The following is a 21,490-nucleotide window of genomic DNA, read 5'->3' as shown; positions in this document are numbered from 1 at the left end:
TTAAACTTTCAACAACGTTACACACTTTTAAGAAGAATTTACAACACAGCCAAATGTGTAAATCAGGGAGGGAGAGAGGAACTGTGTTTGAAGAAGGCCTGGTGAACTGTTTAGTGCCAAATCCAAGGACCTGAAGTTTGTCCAGGTCACTGATAATTAAGACAGAAGGGATGTGAGCTGCCTCAGTCAATTCTCTTCCTATAGGCATCCATAGTATAACTGACATAAACAAATCAGTAAAACACAGTGAACCTGGTTTAAGCCTGATTAGGTGATAAATCTCAAACAGTTATTCTAGTCATTCCAATTCTTAAACATTCAAATAGTAAGTGAGTCCAGTGAATATTCTACATATGTCTCTTTTCTCTACATCAATTTGAGTTGAATTCCGAATATAACTAATCCGGATTGATATTTATGTGATTTTTAGTGAATTTTCCTGGCTTCTGGTGCTAATAAAATTCCCACAACTCATTGGATAAGCAGCTGAATGTGAAGGTGGAATCATGTAGTTTGTCAAGTGTAACTTTCATTCAGTGGAAGTGAGACTAAACGCCTGGCTGACTTGCTTGCTAAGATGTTTTTTTTTCTCCCTTTCCTCTTGCAGTGCCACTGTGTTCGATGCGTCTCCAAGTGCGCACAACCCGTCTGCAGCAGCATTATTCCGCAGACCGCCTGCCAGGCATCTGGCTGCTCTGCGTTTATTTCTGGAGGCGCTGCTTTTCGCTCAATCACCTCCAACAGGTGGATAAGAACACTGGTGGATGTACATCCTGGGGAAAACTGGAGGTGTTGAAAAACCAGGTGTAATCCACCGAGGGAACTTGGTTGTTGTTGCCTATTTTCGTCTCCAGGATTTGTTGCGCGGTGAGTTTAATGCGGTGTGAGCCGGTCTGCGTTTTTTCCCGCACCTCCTCCTTAAAAGACGGAATGGAAATCGTGATTAAACCTGACCAAATGTGGATTCTCAGGAGGAGTGCTAAGAAGTATCCAAAAAACGAGAAGGAAGAATGCGTACTACACTAAAAAAAAAAAAAAAAAAAAAACAACAGGAAAAAGACGCGCTGACATCTCTAACACTAACAAGCGGGATTTTAACACTGCTGTTTCTACATTTATGGGGATACAAATTCCAAGAAGTTGAGGCGAATTATTTTCATGCTGTTTTCCACAGGAAGACCACTGAGCTCCCTGAGCGAAGTTCCAATGTCCATCATCCCAAAGGTTTGTCATTTGCTTCTGTGTACTACTACTGATCTTTGACTATATAAGGCTCTTCAGCAGACAAGAGTAAGGCATGTTACCCTCGGAAGGTTTCTGATAAAAAAATTAAAACCGTGGCAGTTTAATGATTGTTTTCACTCGTACTGTAAGCGCAGGATGGGCTTTAAATATGCTGCATGGTCTGTTGGAAATCCATTCGATGCTACTTGAGAACTACAACTTTCAGAATAAAAGATTCCCTGCCGTGGCGTTGGTGCGCTGCTGCACCGTGTAATCAAACAGCTGAGATTTCCCATTTCCAAGTAATGCATTGAATTCGGCAAACTCATTAGGGGAAGAGAGCCAGTGCACAGAAAGGCTACCTCTGTATGTGTGCATGCGTGGTTGTGTGTATTGGCTCGTGCGCTACTGAGCGTGGGCGCCTGCGTGTGCGTTTCAGTATTTGCACACAGAGCTATCAGCAGGCCGTACCTTTTGTAGTGTTTCTGCTTGGTTGGCAGCTTCCCTTAATAGCGGCTGTCTTTTGAGGCAATTTCTGTCGCAGGTTCAAGCAAGCACCAGAAAATATAACATAACCCTCACATTGCAATATGTGGCCTGATCTAATCTGTGTGTCAGATAAACACTAAAACACACTCTTATCTAAAACATTATAGTATTTTGGCAAACAAATGCAAACCAATATAGTTAGGTCACAGAGAACCCCGATGACGTAACTTACTGTGTTGTTTTTGAGCAAAATTAAATTATAATTTTGTTTTTTTAAACACAGATATACATTGTTTTGTTTGGCTTGTCCTTTGCTACTTGTTTTTATCGTAAACCACTTGTTGTACTGAAAGCAGAGTTTAGTTTTCTGCTAAACAGACTCCTTATGTTGACAGTTGCATGCAATTACTTATACAGGTAAACTGGTCTCTGTAAAATCAAACTAAGGATCTCAGATGAGGTATGAAGTGCTGCCATCAAAATGCAGGTCCAGGCAGGATCAAAGGAAAATATTGTTTTCCTTTAATATTATCCACTTTTAATACTTTTACCCTCAATCTTAAACATTCTCTGCTCCTATAGATGATCAATCATGTTCAACATCTGAATTCTTAACAGCAGACTGAAAAAAAAAAGTTCTCACACCTAAAACTGAAAGCATAACCAATCACACAGCTTGTTTATTTAAATTAAATCTTTGTTACAGTGTTTTACAAAGTACCCTTATCCTCCTTTTAACTGTGGCTAATGCTAGAAGATTGATATCACACTGATGATTATGAAAGAAGGACTTGACCACTTGAAGCAGATTAACTCAGAAAGACAGGAAACACAGGGGAAACAAACTATATCCAAACCTACCATGTTCTCATATCAGTAAAAGAGCCAATAATGATATCATCAAAAGTTTTGAACTGTGCCTTTAAATGTGCTATTTTAGGATGTGGGACTATGGACACAGCATGAATATTTTTACTCATATTTATTAAAGAAATCGCTGCATTTCGGCTTGTTCTCATAAACTAATTAGCTGCTGCGGGTCCAATCATTATTTTTCAGATAGATGCAGTAATGAGTTGTCCTGAGACGGTGGGAAGAGAGAGAGGGGAGCCTTTAGGCACTAACTACTTGAACCTCTTGTTTTTTGTTATGTTTACGACTGTGCAGCGTTTTCCACTTAATGTTGTTTTTGACTCACCTGGTTTATATTTCGCCCTCATCTCCAGCACTTTCTGTGTTCTTGTCTGCTTTGCTCATTTCGGTTTTAAATTCTCTGAGGGCTGTCAGAATATCTTGGAAATATGTTCAGAGGTGACAGTCGACACATCCGCACAGATGCTAGTTTTCAGTCATTATTATGGTTGCTCCAGTTTTGAATTTTAAAATGGGTTTGTGACAGAAGCATTGTACTAAAGCTGCTTTTCACATGATTTAAACAATATTATCTCATCTTTTTATCTACATTCAGTATTTCAATGTTACAATATATTTAGAGATGTTTTAGATTGTGAAGAAACCAGGGACTGTTGCCAGAGGAAATAAAACAAAGTGCATATTATTTGAGAAGATGCAACGTGTCAGTCAACTAGTAATGATTAAGCACATTACATAAAGCAGTTAGAAATTTGAGATTTAATGAATCGTACCATCCAGTGCAGCTGCAAAGTACTGTCCTGCAGTGTGTGCTGTGTATCGTGATGGCTGTTTGTGAAACATGTTCAGCAGCAGCAGCCGCTGTCATGTCTACGCTTGATCTTTCTGCTTTATATTAGAGCTCTCTAACAGGACACCAGAGGAAAACAATGCAGTGGAGGTGTTTTTGATTTCTTTCCTACCTCACAACTTAAACATTTTTATCCTTGATTTTTGCCAGCATGTAAACATTGCCTGACGTTAGATTCTGAGCGCTTGAAACTTACTAAATGCTACAAGAACAATAAAAGGCAATTTTTTCTTTATTTCCAAATAAAACCATAATATTTAAATGGTTTATCATGTGTTGAGCTCGACATCTGTTTAGGCTGTTCTCCACCTCTCACCCCATGACAGCTGACTCCTGACTGTCTTATTCCACTTGTCTACTTGTCATCTTATATTATATTTCTTCATTATTTATATTACATTTAAAATGACCTTTTATTCAACCATAATTCTTGCACAGTTTGTAGGAAAACGCTTATAAACAGGCAGTTCTTAATTAGATCATGTAGTGCATGTAATAAATGGAGAGGGGTCAACTACTACTGTAGCTTCATCTCAGTATTACAGCCCTTTCTGCTCTGCATGTGTATCCGCTGTCCTCTCTTTTCCTTCTTTTCCTACTTGTTATGCAAAAACCAACAACAAGCTTATTCTACAGCTTTGTCTCTATCCTCTCTAGTGTGAACCCCGCCAGCCCAGCAGCAGCTGTAGCAGTGTTAACAGGGTGCTGGTCAGCTGAAGCTTAGAGAGATGTCACAGCTCTACTACCGGCGGACTGACAGCTCCTCATACCGGGACCGAATCCCGTTGAGAATTGTGCGGGCCGAGTCGGAGCTGTCACCTTTAGAGAAAGCCTACCTTGGAGCCGTCGAGAAAGGGGACTATGCGAGTGTCAAGCAAGCGCTTGAGGTGTGTGTGTTTGGGTGGAGGAATGGAGAAACTGACTGATAAAGGGACGAATTAATGCAGATGCATCAAGCTCAAAATTATGGATGAGGGAATGGCTCAATATTAAAGCGTTAATGTAATTTGATTGACGTGGAAGAGATTGGAAGATTCATGGGCAGGATGCAAAGTCACAATAATTGCTATGCATTTCAAATAATACGCAGGCTCTTTATAGAAACCAGTAGCAGAGACAAAGTGTTGGCAGGGAGCAGCTGCTTTGTAGTCCCGTAGCAACGGAGAGGCTGAAAATTGTAATATATCAGGACATGTCATCTAGCAATATAGTGACAAATGACATCACGATCCACAATAACAATTTGTGATAGTTTGCCCGCTTGGCTTGTCCATATAGAGATTAAGAAGGGACATCTGCATTCTTACAACTTCCTTTTTGTTGTGATATTTCTTAAAATATTGCGTGTGTAGGCAGCTAATGACAGAAAGCTACTTACAAAACAGTAAGTTAAAAAAGAAAAGTATAAAGTGTAAAATCAATGCAGCAGAAACATGGGGTACTCTTATTCCTACATTCCCCACAATTCAACATGACTGCCAACAGTTCAACTGGATATTGAGTTGTGTTATGCCAGCAGTAGTGGCGAGCTTAGTTTTGTGCTGCTAGTTTCAAATGCAGATACAAAAGAGAAGTGAGCTACAGAGATCTGGTAAACTCACTCCCACTCCACTCCTCCAGATTCAGAGGAAAAACTACAAACTTTTAGTAGCTTGTTCAGTTACAAAAGGTGCGAAGAGTTTACAGTTCCTTTCAAAAATGTTCATTCCCTGTGTGTCTTCCTCCGTAATCTGAACCCCAGAGTCCCAGAGTATGTCTTGAAACAAACTCTGGCTTTCAATCACTTTATTTTGGCAGGAGGCTGAGATCTACTTCAAGATCAACATCAATTGCATCGACCCCCTCGGCCGCACAGCTCTGCTGATCGCCATTGAGAACGAGAACCTGGAAATCATCGAACTCTTGCTGAGCTTCAACGTGTATGTCGGCGACGCCCTGCTGCATGCAATTCGCAAGGAAGTGGTGGGAGCTGTGGAGCTGCTGCTAAATCACAAGAAGCCGAGTGGTGGCATGCAGGTGAGGAAGGGACTGAGGAAAGTGGAAAGAGTTGCATATTAACATAAATTTACAAGAGCCACAAGCGCCTCTCTGCCGAGACTGTTCTCGGCTGTCCAGGTTGGAGACATGCTAGCAGGGAAACAATAGTTGACATTTATTTTCTCTCCAAGTTATTAGATTTTTTTTTTTTTGCTTTTCCAACGAATTGTTTTATGTTTCTGTCCTTTTAGTAGTTAATTGCATTTTTTAATTTTGAGTTTTGTTTTTTGGGGTTTTTTTTGCTGTTTTTAAGTGCAGTGTTTAATCCATTTGTGTGCCAGGACCTGTGCCAGTTTCATTTGTAGCCAACATAATAACATTCTCCTGGCTAGTACAGTGTACCATTTAATAAATGCACCGCCTTTATCACTTATCGTAAGCTGAATGCCTGCATTAATGAATGATTAACATTTTTAAAAAAATCCTTTACTCTTTATGTTTAGAGCATTACTTCCAAAGTATTCCCACGTTAAAGCTGCAAATGGCAAAAAGAGCCGGAATATACAGGTGCAGCTCTCATCCTCCCTTTGCCCTCTACTCTCTCCACCCTCAGGCCCTCCCACTAAAAGAGCACATTTGATACTGTGAGCTGCATCAACATTAAATTGAATTAGACACAGCTGTGCCTGATTGTTTGGATGCCATTTGCAGAAGGCTTAAATATTTGCAACATTCAATTCAAACATTTAACCTTCATCAACAAAACCTATCCAGTCACTATGAATATGGTTAGATAAAAGAGGGAAACGTCCTGCAAACACAGAATTTTGAAAAGTTTTCTTTCAGTGTCAAATAGAGATGTTCAAAGGTAAATCAGAGTCTTGCCACTGGCAAGAAATCATTCCTAAGCACAGCATGGTAGAGCAATAAGACAAATAATGGTCCTAAACGGCGTTGTATTCTAATTGACACCACATGCAAACTGACTAAGTTAGCAGTCCTGTTTTCAGTATGGTACTGTATTTTTCGGCTCATAAGGCGCACTGGATTATAAGGTGCATTAAGTGAAGCAAAACAGTCAGATAAGTCAAACTTTACTCAACTCACTCTTCTAGCTTCCTCCACAACATTCATTAATGTTGAATTCTCTCGCACCTGCTCTATTCCCATGTTGTTGCAGTATAATAATGACTAACCTTATATTTTGGATGGATTATCTCAGTTGTTCTCCTGACTGAAGTTTGGTCCGTTTAGAGCATCCTGCCATGCGATTGCATTTGTCCCTAACCATCAGGAACCCTCACACTATCTTATCGAGTGGTAAAAAGTTAGCGATCATCCTCCAGCTTCACTGTGTTTATGTTACGCTAACATAGCTGTGTTGCTAGCGATCACATAGCACATCATTATATACCAGCTAGTCCAACTTTAGTAACCCTACAAAAGTCACTGCTGTTTGGTTTTCTGTCTTCATTGGAAGTGATAGCAGAGCTGTACGTTTTGTTTTTTTTCCAGAAATCTCTCAGTCAGAACATGCTATATCATGTTTAGGTGGAAACTAGCGAGCTAACTTCCTGCTTACATCTAACTCCGTTAAATTTAAGTTCTGGATTTTAACCTTAATTGTTACACCGGGTAAAGCAGCAACATTGATCATTTTATTAAAGATGAAAGAATTTAGACAGTTTTTAACTCTCAATGATGCCGCAGTGTTTGTTTGACTTTGGGACTGGAAGCGGAGTTTGGACCCAGACCCCAGATCGGTGTGGCTTCGTAGCTTACCAAAATCATACCAAAACATTTTTGGCAGATTTTTGAGTGCCGTGTACCACATAAAATTAGTTCGAGCTCAGTAAGCGCAACCAGAATTCATACGTAAGGCGCACTGTCAATTTTTGAGAAAATTAAAGGATTTTAAGTGTGTTTTATAGTCCAAAAAATACGGTAGATGGATGATCATTATGAATGATAATTTAAGTCCATCTTCCTTGTTCCATATTGTGTGCAGTTATTTTAAATACAGGGTTGTTAACCTTTCCTGCACTATTGGGAAGAAAGTCTGTATGGATTTGCATACATAGTACGGAAAGCGCTCTCTCTGAAAACCCTGTGATTGGCTAGAGTCTCCCACCACACTCAAGAGTTTCTAAATAATAGTGGTGGAGCAAAGAGTATGTGCAGAGGTAGCTTCCTCTCCAACCGCTTGAATTACACTACGTATAGATACATATAAGGTTGTTATTGAATTTCTACCCAATGGCAGTAAAGGATTTCTGGATACTTTAGTTTTAAATCTAAAAACAACATCCAGCAGCTCAGGGACTTTCGTGACTGAATGATAAAGTGTGATTGCCAGTCCCAGTAAAGTACGGCTACTCACTGTATAGCTTATAAACTGAATGCAGTTGCCTGGAGCTTTTTAGACCATCCAGATTAACTGACCCAGTATTGCTGGCAACAACAAAAGCTGACACTCCAAAAAGCTGCTTCATAAGCCTTCTGTGTTTTGGAAAAGGAACAAGTCTTACAGAGAGAGAGGTTTAATGAGCATGTTCACTCAGAGAAAATACACTGTTTAATTTAGGTTTGCTCTTATTTACTCTAGGAAGGTTTCACATTAGTTTGTGGACCGCTATTCATTAATACTCCACTTATAGTAATGAACAGGAACAAAATGTGTAGAGCTTTAGTTTCCGTTGACTTACTGCTCTGTGTGCTTTCACATGCACACATACGTCCTTCTTTTCCTCTCCCTGTGAGCAGTAATGATGGAGAGATGTTCCTCCTGTTCTCAACCTGTTGCAATAAGAATTTTAATAAATGAAGTAAGCTCAAGTTAAAATTAAGTTGAACAAAAGTTGAAAAATGGAAGGAAAGGGGAAAATAATAAGCAGGGAAAGGCAGCGTGAGCTCAAAGAGAGAGATTGGGATTGTTTGTCAAATGGATGAAATTTCCAGTCTGAACTGCTCAGCTGTGACATTAATCAGGTGGAACACTTTATCTTAATGCCTTTGTAAGATAGTGCTTTTTCCCATCCACTGAGTAGGCTGTGAAAACAGATCACTCTAGTGCCACCATATCACTCCAATAGAAGCTCATTGATTATATTAAAAAACTCTTTGGAAAAAGCACATCGTATTTGTTGCCAGTGTCTTCTCTGAGATTTATTAATACCAAGATTCATTTTGCGCTTGGCTGGAATTGTGTATATTTGTCTCTCTATTTTAAGCCGTCTGAATGACATGTTTGTAATAATCTCACAAGTGTTTTGGCTTATTTGTTTTCTGCTGAGGACCGCATGGATATCAGCTTTTTAAATAGCTCCATGTATTATCCTCTGAGAGCAGATATGCATCTGTCAATGGCAAACAATGGATTTCACACAGCTTCTCAGTTGTATGACCTTCGGGTGGTTTTGAGTTTTTATTTTATTTTATTTTTTTTCATCTTTGTCTTTTTCCATCAGCCTTTCAATATAAGGGCGCTTATGGAAGGAAATCCTTCTCCTTCCTACATAACACAGAGCACGATGCAGAGTAAATGCATTCATGCTCGCTTGAATCTGAGACTTGAGCTTATTTTCCGCAGTGTAATTCAAAAACCGCCCGGTGTCCCATTTTTACACCAGTTCTATCTAAACATTTGTGATGATGTCGGGTGGCAGTAGAAAACCAGCAGGGAGGCTCAAAATAGAGCACGGTAAAAAAAAAAGTAACCGCACACTCTGCTGCTGCTGCAGATGCCATTGTTGTATTTTTAATCAATATGCTTATGGTGGATTCCCTATGAGTAACAAATATGTGTTACTCAGAAGAGTGGGCTTTTTATTTTCCTTTCTCCGCAATTACCATAGTTTCACATATATCAGTTTGCTTGGGCACAGGCCAAGGCTGTTTGATGTAGATTATTTGATGTCCCACCTCTTCCCACATGGAGAACAGAATGTATATACTGTAGCTTATTAGATCACCCACCTCTGCGAAATGTGGCGACTCTTAGACATGGCTCTGTGCCACGCTTTAGACTTGCTGCTGCACTGTGACTGCTCTGAGAGTAAGCTACCCAAGTAATTAGTGTCCCTGTGTGATATAATGATTTTTGGATGCTATATGAATGATGAAACATTTTGGAGAAAATGAACCAAAACCCCTGGAGAACAATTCTTCATGCTTTGTTCCTCAGTGAGCAGTGGTGACAAAGGCTTACTATTTCTGCTTCTGCTTGGCTGCTTGCAAGTGAAATATTTTTAAAACATCTCAGATCATGTCTTAACTGTGACTTATACTGTCATGCCTATAGTTGGTCTTTTAGGATTTAATAGCTTTATTTAGCTTTGCAAATACTAAAGAGTCTAGGTCTTTTTTTACTTTCTTTTTTGTGTACGTATTTTTGATAGAAAGAAATCTTTTTAAAATATAGGTGTTCAGCTGTTTTTAAACATGAATATGTAATCAGCCAACTACATGGCAGCAGCCTCGTGCATTTAGGCATATAGACATGGTCACTGCAGGCTGCTGAAGTCCAAATAGAGCATCAGAATGGGAAAAAAAAAGATCAAAGTGACTTTGAATATGGCATTGTTGTTTGTGCCACACTGGCTGGTATTTCAAGTGATAATCTACTGGGATTTTCCCACACTGCCATCTCTAGGGTTTAAAGAGAACGGCCTGAAAAAAGAAAATATCCAGTGAGTGGTTTTTCTATGGGTGAAAATGTCTTTTTTAACATTTGATAGAATGTTAAACCCAGATAGAGGCAGAATTTGGTGCAAAAGACATCAAAGCATGGCTCCAACCTGGCTTAGTTAGTGGTGGTGGTATAAATGTGTGGGAGGGGTATATTTTCTCGGCACACTTTGGGCCACCTGAGCATTGTTTAAACACAACAGCTTACCTGAGTTTTGTTGCTGACCATATCCATTGCGTTACGACATCAGTGTTAACACACTTGGTCGTAAAACACAAATCATCTCAAAGTGGTTTCCTGGATGTGACAGTGAGCTCCCTGTGCTCGAAGTACTCGCTGTTCTCCGCTGTCACCAGATTACAATCCAACAGAGCACCTTTGGGATATGGCAGAACGGGACTTTGTGCAGGTGCAGCTGACAAATCTGCAGCAGCTGCCAATATGGACCAAGATCTCTGAGAAATGTTTCCAGCACCTTGTTGGGTCTGTGCCACAAAGATACAAGCAAGTACAAGCAAGGTGCTTCCAATAAAGTGGCGCCTGAGTGTATGTCAGTGTTAGCACATACAGATCAAAATACATCAGAACTAATGGGAAAAATGCAGATATATCTATAGGGCATGATTTAAATGAGGAGTTTTGTTAGACTATCATACAGTGCCCTTTGCTGTTTTAATGGAAAAACACTGAGTATATAATTAACTATGATTGTAAGGGTTTAGATTGGCAGAAACAGTGAGCAGGTAATAACTCTGAGGTAATTTTAATTTACATAAATTAAATTCAGGTAGCTGCGACTGCCCTGCAAAGCCAAAACACTATAACTGCTGGTTTATATTATATTAATTCTGTATAATGCAGGACTCTTCTATCATAGAATCATTTTTTAGTACCTTACAAATAGTGTGATACCCTCCATGGGCCCATTTTGAGCAAGGAAAAACCCTAAACCTTAATCTTATATAAAATGTTTATAATGTAACATGCTGTTTTAAAAAAATAAATAGAAGTTGATATAACTTTAAATGTCACTACCACTTAAGTGGGTTTTATAATCTCATAATTATATGAGATTTTATAATGCTGGTCTACCATTTTTGCCACTGGGTGGCTGTGGCTCAGGTAGGTGATCCTTGGACAAGGTAATGAATGACAAGTTTCCCCTGATGTATCCGTCAGAGTGTCCGTGTGTGTCTGAATGTTGTCTAGAAGAGCTTAGGCATGGACTAAGGCAAGCACTGTATGAATGTGTGTGACTGAATCAGTGAGGCAGAAAGGCACAATATATAGTAAGTGTCACATTTAGCATTTACCATACACCACAGACCATTTCTACGCATAAACTCCTTATCTTAAGCTAATTAGCTTAGCTCGGCAGTGTGGCAAATTTCTCACTTGTGAGTCGGCATGGATGAACTGCATTTAAATTACCTATGCAATTCTGTATATATGCAGTTTTTTTGTTTTTGTTTTATTGAACCAGCAAGACAGCTTAAACAAAACTCAGTCTGTAGACTCAAAAGGTGTAAAATATCAACTACATTGCTATTTTCCCGGTGTTGTTAAAGTTTAGACCAAGCCTTCTCAAGCTTGTCTCTTTAGCATTCTTGGCAAAGCTCTTTCAGTAAAACCAGAAAGTCATAGTCCCATCTGCCATTATTCTGCCTTGAGTTGCTAAGCAGGTCCTTACCTATTCCATGTTTACCCTCCAATCATTCTTGAGCTGTCTTCTCTCTCTTCTCCCATTCTCCCTCACCACAGAATCAGATAACAGGCCTTCAATTAAAAGAATTAAAAAGGCACAGCTTACTCCTCTGCTGCCCGCACCTGTATTCCCCCTCTTGAATGATATGGGAATTGAAAAAGGACTTAGCTGGAGTGGGTGATAAGAGGGATAGGTAGAATGAGTTTCTCTCTGAGCATAATTCCCTCTGAAATGTGTTAAACGCTGATGCATCTCGCTTTGCTGTTACTGGTGCCCCTTACTAAAGCCTTGATATGGAAGGCATTTTTTCTTTTTCCAAGGAGACAATTTCTTGTTTGGATTTCAACTATCTTTACCTCCAGGAGCTAAAAGCCCCAGGTACTGTGCAGGTCAGCGTCTATTGTATTTCTTTGACAGCTTTGTTCACATGTGCTGTCATTCTCTCATCTCCCTGCAAAGGTTCCACCGATCCTACTGGACAAGCAGTTCTCTGACTTCACCCCTGACATCACTCCTATCATTCTTGCTGCACACACCAACAACTATGAAATTATCAAGCTTCTGGTGCAGAAAGGTGTGTCTATGCCACAGCCACATGAGGTGAGTGAACCATATCTAATATCTCTATGCAAGATACCATAGTTACACATATAAAAGTGTGGGTTCAAAGACACAAATTATGGATGTTTTCTTCTGTATACCACCACAGTGGATTCTAAAACAAACATCTAATATGTGCTTGAAGTGCAGGGTTTCATAAAAGTAATTAAAGCCATTTGCAGAGGCTCAGAAGTCATTGGGGTAATAAACAGTTTTATAACCAGGTGATGCCTGTTTCCTGGTTATTCCATGAAAACGTAAGTAGATAAAATATATGGATTTGATTACAAGATTAACTTAAATTTATTAGGTTTTAATTTGAATTCTCACTATGAGGTCCACAGAGATCTTGATGTGAGTGAAAGAGGCTATCATTAACCCGAAAACACAAAATAAACCTATTAGAGACATCGTAAAACTTTAGCTGGTGTGGCCAAATAAACACTCTGTTACATTCTTAAAAAGAAAGAGTTCACTGACCAGCTTAACAACACCAAAAGACAGCATTAGTGAGAATTATAGTTAAGAAAAACAAATTCAAAACATCAAACCAAGTCAGAAATACTCTTAAGGAGGCAGAAGAATCACTGTCAACAATCAAGACAGAGATAAATAGAGAGTTTTTAAGACAAGATGCAAACCACTGTCTATGTTAAAAAAACACAACAAGTCCAGGTTAGACAGCCTCTCCTAAAGAATTTAAGAAAGCCTGCACAGTTCTGAAGGGAAATAAAGTTACGATTCACTTGTGCCAGAATGATGGGAAGACAGGAGAATAAAGAAGGAGAGAAGCAGGTCCTGAACCGAAGCAGGAACATCATCTGTCAAACATGGTGCAGTCATTTTTATGACATGACCATGTATGGCTGCCAGTGGAGCCAGTTTACTAGTGTTTATTGATTGTATGACTGCTGATAGAAGTAACAGGATGAATTGTGATGAAGTGTACAGGGCTTTGCTCTCTGCTCAGATTCAGCCAAATGCTGCAAAACTGATGGGATGATGCTTTACAGTGCAAATGGGTAATGACCCGAAGGGTGCTACAAACGCAAAACAAGCATTTCTCAAGAGAAATAAATGGGAGATTCTTCAAAGTCATTTGCATGGTATTTATCCAACAGAGCATGCCTTTCAGTACTAAAGACAAAGCATCTGAAAATGGGGCACTGTGTAAAAAGATGGCTGTAATTTCTGAACTATTACTGTGATCCTATTGGTAAACCCAAGCTGAAAGTATGCACTTTGTTTAATTTAAAATCCAATGTGGTGGTGTATTTCTATAAAATGTAAAAATGTGCACATACATCTACAGGTTAGGTTGTCCCTTGAAGTTCTGAGTATCATACCTTGACAGAACAGCGGCTGATTTGCAAGACTGGAAGATGAGCCATTGCTAAACACAGAGAAGCCTCATTAAAATGTGTCCATGCGTCCACGTTTTGTTTGATGTTGCAGGTGCGCTGCAACTGTGTGGAGTGTGTGTCTAGTTCGGATGTGGACAGCCTGCGGCACTCGCGCTCACGACTCAACATCTACAAAGCACTGTCGAGTCCCTCACTAATTGCGCTCTCCAGTGAAGACCCCTTCCTAACCGCATTCAGGCTCAGCTGGGAGCTGCAGGAGCTCAGCAAGGTGAGGGAAAGAGAGGCAGCTAATAGTGGAGCTTGAGCATCAGTTGGTAAGATTTGATTCTGAGGAGCTGAAATACCAACAGTATGTATATTAATTAACCTTTTAAACTTTATATAATATGACTGTGTAACAAAAAAATGACCTTTCAATTTATTAGATAAGAATTCAAATAAATCCCTTATGTTGAATCTAATATTTAATAGGTTCAAGGTTCAAGGTTCTTTATTTGTCACATGCATAGTTATACAAGTATAACACACAGTGAAATGTAGCCTGACACGTCTTCGCATGTCGCAAATGTGTGTGTGTGTGTGTGTTGTGTGTGTGTGTGTGTGTGTTGTGTGTGTGTGCTGTGCGTGTATGTTAATAATATCAGATTACCTCACAGAATTATATATATATATATATATATATATATATATATATAAGATATATATATATATATATATAGTATATACATTGGGTGAATGTGCAGTAGTAGCAGCAAGCAGGTGAATTCTGTACATTAATATGAATAGACATCTGACTATTTTACAGGATAGACATATAAACATATTTAAAATTAAAGGAATTTGAAATGTACATTGTTCCTTAATAAGGATTTGAAAAAGGGTTATTGATATCTCCAGCTAAAATATAATAAAATGCTGTTATCTATGTATGTGCTCTACGATTTACAGACATTTTAGTTAGATAGGTTAGATAGGTCAACTGTTTTCCTCCAAGAGAACATGGCTAATAGAGGTGATCCATAAAAGGTGTATAAGCAAGACGTAAGAGATTTCCTGATGCAGAAAGTTATCTATTACTATTAAGTAATAGATAAACAATAACCATTAAACACATGAAAGTTCCTGTTTTTTTCTCTATTTAATATAGAAATTTATATTTTTTTTTTATAAAGGATCCACAGGAGCAAAAAAGGACATTTTCAGTGAATGTGAAGTATATCCAGGCAAAGTTAACAACAAAGTTAGACGAGTTTACATTGACAGAAAGGGGAGGTTCGCTGGTTTGGCCCACTTACGATCAAAATCAGCTGTATGTGTCCCATGATGTAAAATGAGTTTCACATCCCCAAGGCTTTTCCTGACATATTTACTCACATTTTACGTACTCCTGCTCTTCAGCACTACAGTGTTTGTTTTAAATCCACTCCACCTATTGCTTCCAGGTGGAGAATGAGTTTAAATCTGAGTATGAAGAGCTGTCCCAGCAGTGTAAGCAGTTTGCAAAAGACCTCCTGGACCAAACAAGGAGCTCCAGAGAGCTGGAGATGATCCTCAACTATAAAGATGATATCAGCTTATTGGAAGAGGAGGGCGCTAATGATCTGGCAAGACTCAAGCTAGCTATCAAATACCACCAAAAAGAGGTATGTGCAAAGTAAAATTATTATCCAGCAATGGTTGCATTGTATTGCATGTGTAATGTGGCTCCATGCTGTCGTGGGTAACACATTCACCTTAAATATGAAAGAGCCTCAGTTTGAGACCAGGAGGAGACACAAGCTGGCGAACTTGCTGTGCCGGTCCCAGCCCAGATAATTCGGAGGGTTGCATCAGGAAGAGCATCTTTTGTAAAAAGCCGTCTGCTGTGGCAACCCATTGGAAATAAGGGAGCAGGGAAAAGTATAGTAATATTCAGCCTCTGAATAAATACTAATACAGAAGTGGGTGTATGACATGAGTGTCATATTTTGATATATGGCAGGCCTTCATACGTTTAATTTATACCATTAATACACAGACATATGGTAATGTGTAAAATTCCAGATGGGCAATGAGATGGGTTGCTTGTTTGTTTTTTCATTGCCGGGGTTGCAGGAAGGGGAAGGAAGCAGAGAATGCCATCCTGTTAGATATCAACAAAATGATCTTTTGCAGACACACACACACACACACACACACACACACAAACACTGCATCTCAGTCAAGTGTGCCCTCCTTTACCTTAAGGCCAATGAGAGTCAGATAAGACTGTAATATTACAGCTGTAGCCTTCCAAACTGTGTAAAATAGGAAATCGTGCGGGTTTTCCACTAGTATTATTTTTCTTTCTGTCACATTGCTTAACAGTGTTTTCTTCGTGATCTATTGTATAGCTGTTTTTGTTTTTTAGATTTTTGTAATAAAATGTCAACCTGCCAAATGTGAGAGTTTTGCTGAACCAAGCCAACGTGGTCTCGTCTGTGCCACTGTGAGCTGATGAGAAGTGCTGTAATTATGTTATATTAGCTTCGGGTTTAATGACATGAGGTGCAAAGGTCTTATAAGGTTTTTAACTGTTTTCCCTTTGGCAGCTCACACAGATAACAAATGGGAATGAAGATGCCCGGATTAAATAACCAGAGTATTACAGTTGCAAGGCAACTATCTAATAAATAAATCCATGTTTGTATTGTAGCTGTAGACTGAATATGTTTGCTAATACCCTTAAAAAAGCATGTCAGAAATTTAGCTCAACATTCATGTTCATTGTTTAGGTTTGAGTTAGGGTCGGTTTTAAGCAGAGATGAGTGTAAACACAAAAAATATTTTATTTTATGTGCTGGAATGTGTAGAAAATAGGTTTAAATGTTAAACTAATTTATTCAAGTCAGAGAATGTTGCATATAATTAAATTTTTGCTTGATGCATAAAGTTAAAAGATTAAAACTGATAAAACAAGTTAAAAAAAGAGACTTTTCCATTTGATTACATTTTGTATGATGGATTATGCAGAAAAAGTAGAATTGGGCTGAAAGATCTATCGCTTTATCACCTATTCAGGTTGTAAATCGGGTTTTTAAAAGTAACTAAGTAATTAATTACTTTTGAAAATAAGTAATCAGTAAAGTAACGGGATTACTTTTTTGGGGAAGTAATCAGTAATTAGTTACTGATTACTTTTTTCAAGTAACTTGACCAACACTGGTTTTAAGTAAAGGAAAAGACAATGAACTGTTAATTACATGTATCCACCTTCCCTGTACGATCTGGAAAGTTTAATACAGAGCAACTGCTTTTGAAGGAGCTGTAAACATGCCATATAAACACTGATTACATTCACAGTCCAGATTTGAATTTCCTAGGGAGTAAATTGGGATCTTTTATTTAGCAGCTTTGTAGGCGCTGCATTGCAATTCAAATGGATGTAAATAATTGTGGTGGAAAAGGTCCAAACGTGGTAACTCCAAAACAATATTCAGTTTTCTGGTCTGCTGATTTCATCCTTTTATTTCCACTGGGATGTAAAACCTTCCCCGGTGGGTAGAGCCATAAACAATAAACATGCAAATAAGTTGATTTAATTCTTGTAAAGTGTATCTGTGGATTTTTGCATCTGCTCAATCTTCAGCATTCGTCTCTAATTAATGTGGCACTCCCCTTCGGTTAGGTCCATGTCGTTATGAATGTTCCTGTTAGTGTTAAAAGCTACCGTAACAACCAAAGGCTAATGCAAAAGCCGATCACGCTTTCCAGCGTCGGGATGGTGAATGTAGGAGATTTTTCGGTGACTTGCTAAATTATGGGATGGCTAAAAGCAAGAAGAAGGGGTTAAATTGATTTTATACAACAGAATTGTTACGCTGCATATGAAGGTGAGGTAGGAAATGATGAAGAAGCAGACGCATCCCTCCCAGGAGCGACTAATAATTCATTCAGCTGTCTTTAGCTGGGAGCCCTGCGTGGCTGTCAGAGATGATGCACTTTTGGGGGAGTCTCATTTTATGACACTGCTCTTTCCTCCTTCATCCATGCAGTTGTTGCGCATCAACAAACAGGCTGGCAGATGAGCATGTTGAGTCACAGAAGGACAGTTTGGGGCCGTGCGAGTGCACAGGTGGACATGATGATGGACAGTTCCCTGTCATCTTACCGAACCCCTCTGTTGTTGCCAGTAAATCTTTCTCTGCACACACTGTAAACAAACAAGCCTCGCGCTGCTTTTGCCGCAACTGTGCCTCCTAGCATCTCCTCATCCCAGCAGTGTTTTAATTATCGAGTCCCAACGTGCCCTTCTCTTGGATCGGCTATCTATAGCAGCTTTCAGTCGCTCCAGAATTTTGATGGAGAGCAGAGTGTCAAGGATGAGAGTAACAATCCACCCAGTCGCCCTTTTCAAATGATAAATGTCCCTGCCACCTGGAGTTGTTAAGAATCCTTTCAAGATGAAGTCATTGGAAATGCTCAGTCTGTGAGAAATTATTATAGCATGTGGTAATTTGATTAAGAAGTTTGTTGCTGTCTCTTTGCTGTCTTATTGTTGTAAAACTGCCTGAAAAGTTTCTATTTCAGTAAATTTAATACTTTCACTCTTACTTTTTTGTTCTCTTGGAACAGGGGTGTCAAACATAAGCCCCAGGGGCCACAATTGATCCACCAAAGACTCCAATTTGGCCGACTGGGCGGCCTTGGAAAATGTGAAGCGTCGCATTAATTTTGGACTTTTAACAACCTTTTCATATATTTTACAGGTTTTCCAGCTAATAAAGACCACCCCCACAGTCATTTTTGCTACATCAAAGTAATTTAGTAACAGATAAATGATTAAATGTTCCTATCTACTAGAGAAATTTCTTTATTTACAATGGATTCACAGAAAAAAGACAAATTTGTGTTTTATAATTACAGGACAGTCTGGGGAATGAGCTATCAGCTTTTCTTCCGTAATTTTAGACATTTATTTCTTACAACTTTAGCCCAAAGAGCAGAGCTGACAGATTTCTTTTCATTTTGCTATGATAGAAAAACTATCATGTGGAAAAACTGAGCAGTAAGGTGTTTTGTTTTATTTTTAACTCATTTTGGACTCTGTTTTATGCCTGATTTCTTGTTTGATTGAGGAGTATATGCAGCAGTTATGAAGGTAGTGCTTTTTGTTGTGTAGAAGAGGCAGAGTCATCTCGCAAAGACATGAAACAGGATTTTACATGAATTTAAGGCGCAAGACAATATTCAATAAACTCTAACCTCATTTGGGGAGATTTTTCTTCAATAAACTTCTCATTCGTTTGGAAAACGGAAACATGGCATGAATCGGCCATTAAAAACATTTTCATCTGCTGCTTCACATCAGAAAATCACATCTGTATAGTGCACATTTATGCGCGCACACATGCACACAGATAAGCAGAGTTCTTAATAGGAAATGCCTTTTGTTTGCGAGAGATGATCCGTAAAGTTTTGCCCCCAGTGAAGTGTTGAGGGTTAAATGGATACTTACTGGGGCTGGAAAAGCTTGTTTGTTCATGCAGAGAGCAGTTAGAGTGTTCATTGTCTGTGGTGCGATTTCTGCTCAGTGCTTTGAAACACTGGTTTCTGATCTGAAAACCTTTTAAAACTCTCACAATAATCACGACACTCAGTCTGCATGGAAGACTTTTTTTTTTTTTTAAATAGTGCTTTCTGTTTATGAATGTGAGTCATTAAAAGTCTGTTTTTGAACCTCGGCTGAACAAAATGAAGGACGTTTCTCATTTGTGTAAAGTGCAAATAGGCTTGTTTACATTTGTGCATTTATCCTCGCATCTGTGTGTGTTTTTGGCTCTGTGCGCTGATGTGCTCCCAGGGTTTAAAAAGGCCATTTATAACAGTTTGAAGAGAAATCTCCATAGGTTTTCTGTCTAAAGAGCTGAACTTACAGAGCAGGCAGCGCTTTGATGCAGCAGGAGGTCAAATCAGATAGATGTGATCAGTAACCCATAAACATTAAAGAGCAGATTATCTTCTCTCCCTGAAGCGTTCAAATGTTGATTACTTAAATTTTATACAGATATTCTTGGTATAAATGTAGGTGAGGTGAGTAGACTGAAAAATCACAGTACAAACATATACAGACTGTCTCTTTAATATTTAAAATTGTCTGAGGCACCGAGGGGAACCCATCAATTTTACATGCAGTAGTTTGACGTTGCCCCCTTGTGATATCTCATAAAAACTGCAATTCAGATTTTCAAGCCATCTTAATGTCCCCATTAAGTAGAAATTAAATTGCACCAAGAGCAGTAAGTGTTGTGTAGGGAGAAAACCATTTGTGCTCAGCTGATCCAGGAGCAAGAATCTGATTTAACAAGTCAGTTTGCTGTGACCAAAAGTTCAGCCTTTGTAAAACTCAGAAATAAAGGGAAGCAATAATTGTATCGCACATATGTAGGTTTAACAAGTTTGCAGTAGTAGGATCAACAGAGGGGCCAGATGGATCTCTTGGGTTTTCTGTCAGGTCTACTTGAATTTTTTTTTTCTTGTTTCTTAAGGACATGATTTTCAGATACTGTGTGTCTACTGTAAATAGATTTTTAGACCTCCCACTTCTTCTTTTGTCTTTAATTTTCCCAGGTTCCTGAAGTTTTTTAAGGACACGCTGCACACAATATCTCTTTGGCATCTTGTTGGTGAAAAATACTATACTTTACAAACCGTTTTATCTTTGTGTTGTGATGTGTTTTTGACAGACTGTTAGTAACAAAGTGTGAAAGATACAACTTAAATTTGTTTCTTTGCTAAATTGTCTCTTATGTTTACACAATATACTATTTAATATCATGAGCTATTTTTTTTATTGCTGAATGATTCATGGCTCAGTGTTAAGTTGCTTAACAAACAAAATATTCCTTTGAAGGTGGTCAGGTACAAAGACTGCACTGAAAAAAGAGCCAAAGATTTCTGATGAACTCAAAGCCACTTAGCAGCAAATTATAAAGAAATGCTCAAGACTTTTGCACAGTATTGCATAGATGATGGATAGGTAACTGTAGTGTGCACCAAAATCTTCTATAAACTCAAATCTTCCATAATACACACATTTTAACTATAATGACAGATATTAGATGTTTACATTTTTAGATATGTAATTACAGTTGCAACTCTGAGAGAGTAGTGGAGCAAAACAATGGATTTCATATAACCTGTATTTCAACCTACACCCATCTGAATGCTGTTTGCTTGTCACTGTGTGTCTGTGATAGCGACAAAAAAAACTTTCAGCAGTTCTTTTATGTCGGTAGAGCTGCAGGGGAACATGTCTTTGCCGAGCTAGAAAGCACCAACAGCTCTCACACAGTTACAGGCACTTTCCTGGCATTTTAGGCTTGGTGACAGGCAGTTTGCTGGGAGACATTTTTCAAACTGGACTTGGATGGTTTGACCTGTGCAAAAAAGCCACTTAAGGCAAATATGTCACTTTACTGCGGCTGGCTTTGGTAAGTGACTGCGACAGATGAGAAATGGCTCTACAATATTTCAATAGAAAGGTGAACTTTTTTTTATTTAAGAGCAATCAAAGGTACAGCCAGAGAGATTTTCTGTAGAGAATAAAACCTGTTCTTTTAACCTGGCTCTTAAATAAAATAGCCAGCAACATCTTACTTAGAACGCAGTCTTTTAGTTTATACCAGACAATTTAATTCAATCTCAGGCATTTATTACTTTCTAATTTCAGCCCACGTGTTGAGTAAATACTCACATTGATT

The 21,490-nt window shown here is 38.8% G+C and overlaps 1 protein-coding gene across 2 annotated transcripts in view; it reads left to right on the top strand.

Moving 5' to 3' along the window:
- The first annotated feature begins 551 nt into the window (after positions 1 to 551).
- Positions 552 to 21,490, top strand: part of LOC102311073 (short transient receptor potential channel 4) — a 31,989-nt gene continuing 11,050 nt past the window's right edge. The window contains exons 1-7 of one of the 2 annotated variants that reach the window (XM_042223348.1): positions 552 to 867; positions 1,175 to 1,224; positions 4,094 to 4,323; positions 5,234 to 5,452; positions 12,265 to 12,405; positions 13,861 to 14,037; positions 15,212 to 15,412. In XM_042223348.1, coding sequence (XP_042079282.1) covers positions 4,165 to 4,323; positions 5,234 to 5,452; positions 12,265 to 12,405; positions 13,861 to 14,037; positions 15,212 to 15,412 — 897 coding nt within the window. In that variant the 5' untranslated portion in view covers positions 552 to 867; positions 1,175 to 1,224; positions 4,094 to 4,164. Of the gene's footprint in view, positions 1,225 to 4,093; positions 4,324 to 5,233; positions 5,453 to 12,264; positions 12,406 to 13,860; positions 14,038 to 15,211; positions 15,413 to 21,490 lie in introns of both variants that reach the window. The other variant, XM_005928075.3, reaches the window with a different exon arrangement.

This window comes from Haplochromis burtoni, unplaced genomic scaffold (genome assembly GCF_018398535.1).
Source record: "Haplochromis burtoni strain Fernald_Lab_line unplaced genomic scaffold, NCSU_Asbu1 Contig_109, whole genome shotgun sequence".
NCBI classification, from domain to species: Eukaryota; Metazoa; Chordata; class Actinopteri; order Cichliformes; family Cichlidae; genus Haplochromis; species Haplochromis burtoni.
The sequence above is the reverse complement of the archived record's forward strand: the minus strand, read 5'-3'. Positions and strand labels throughout refer to the sequence as shown.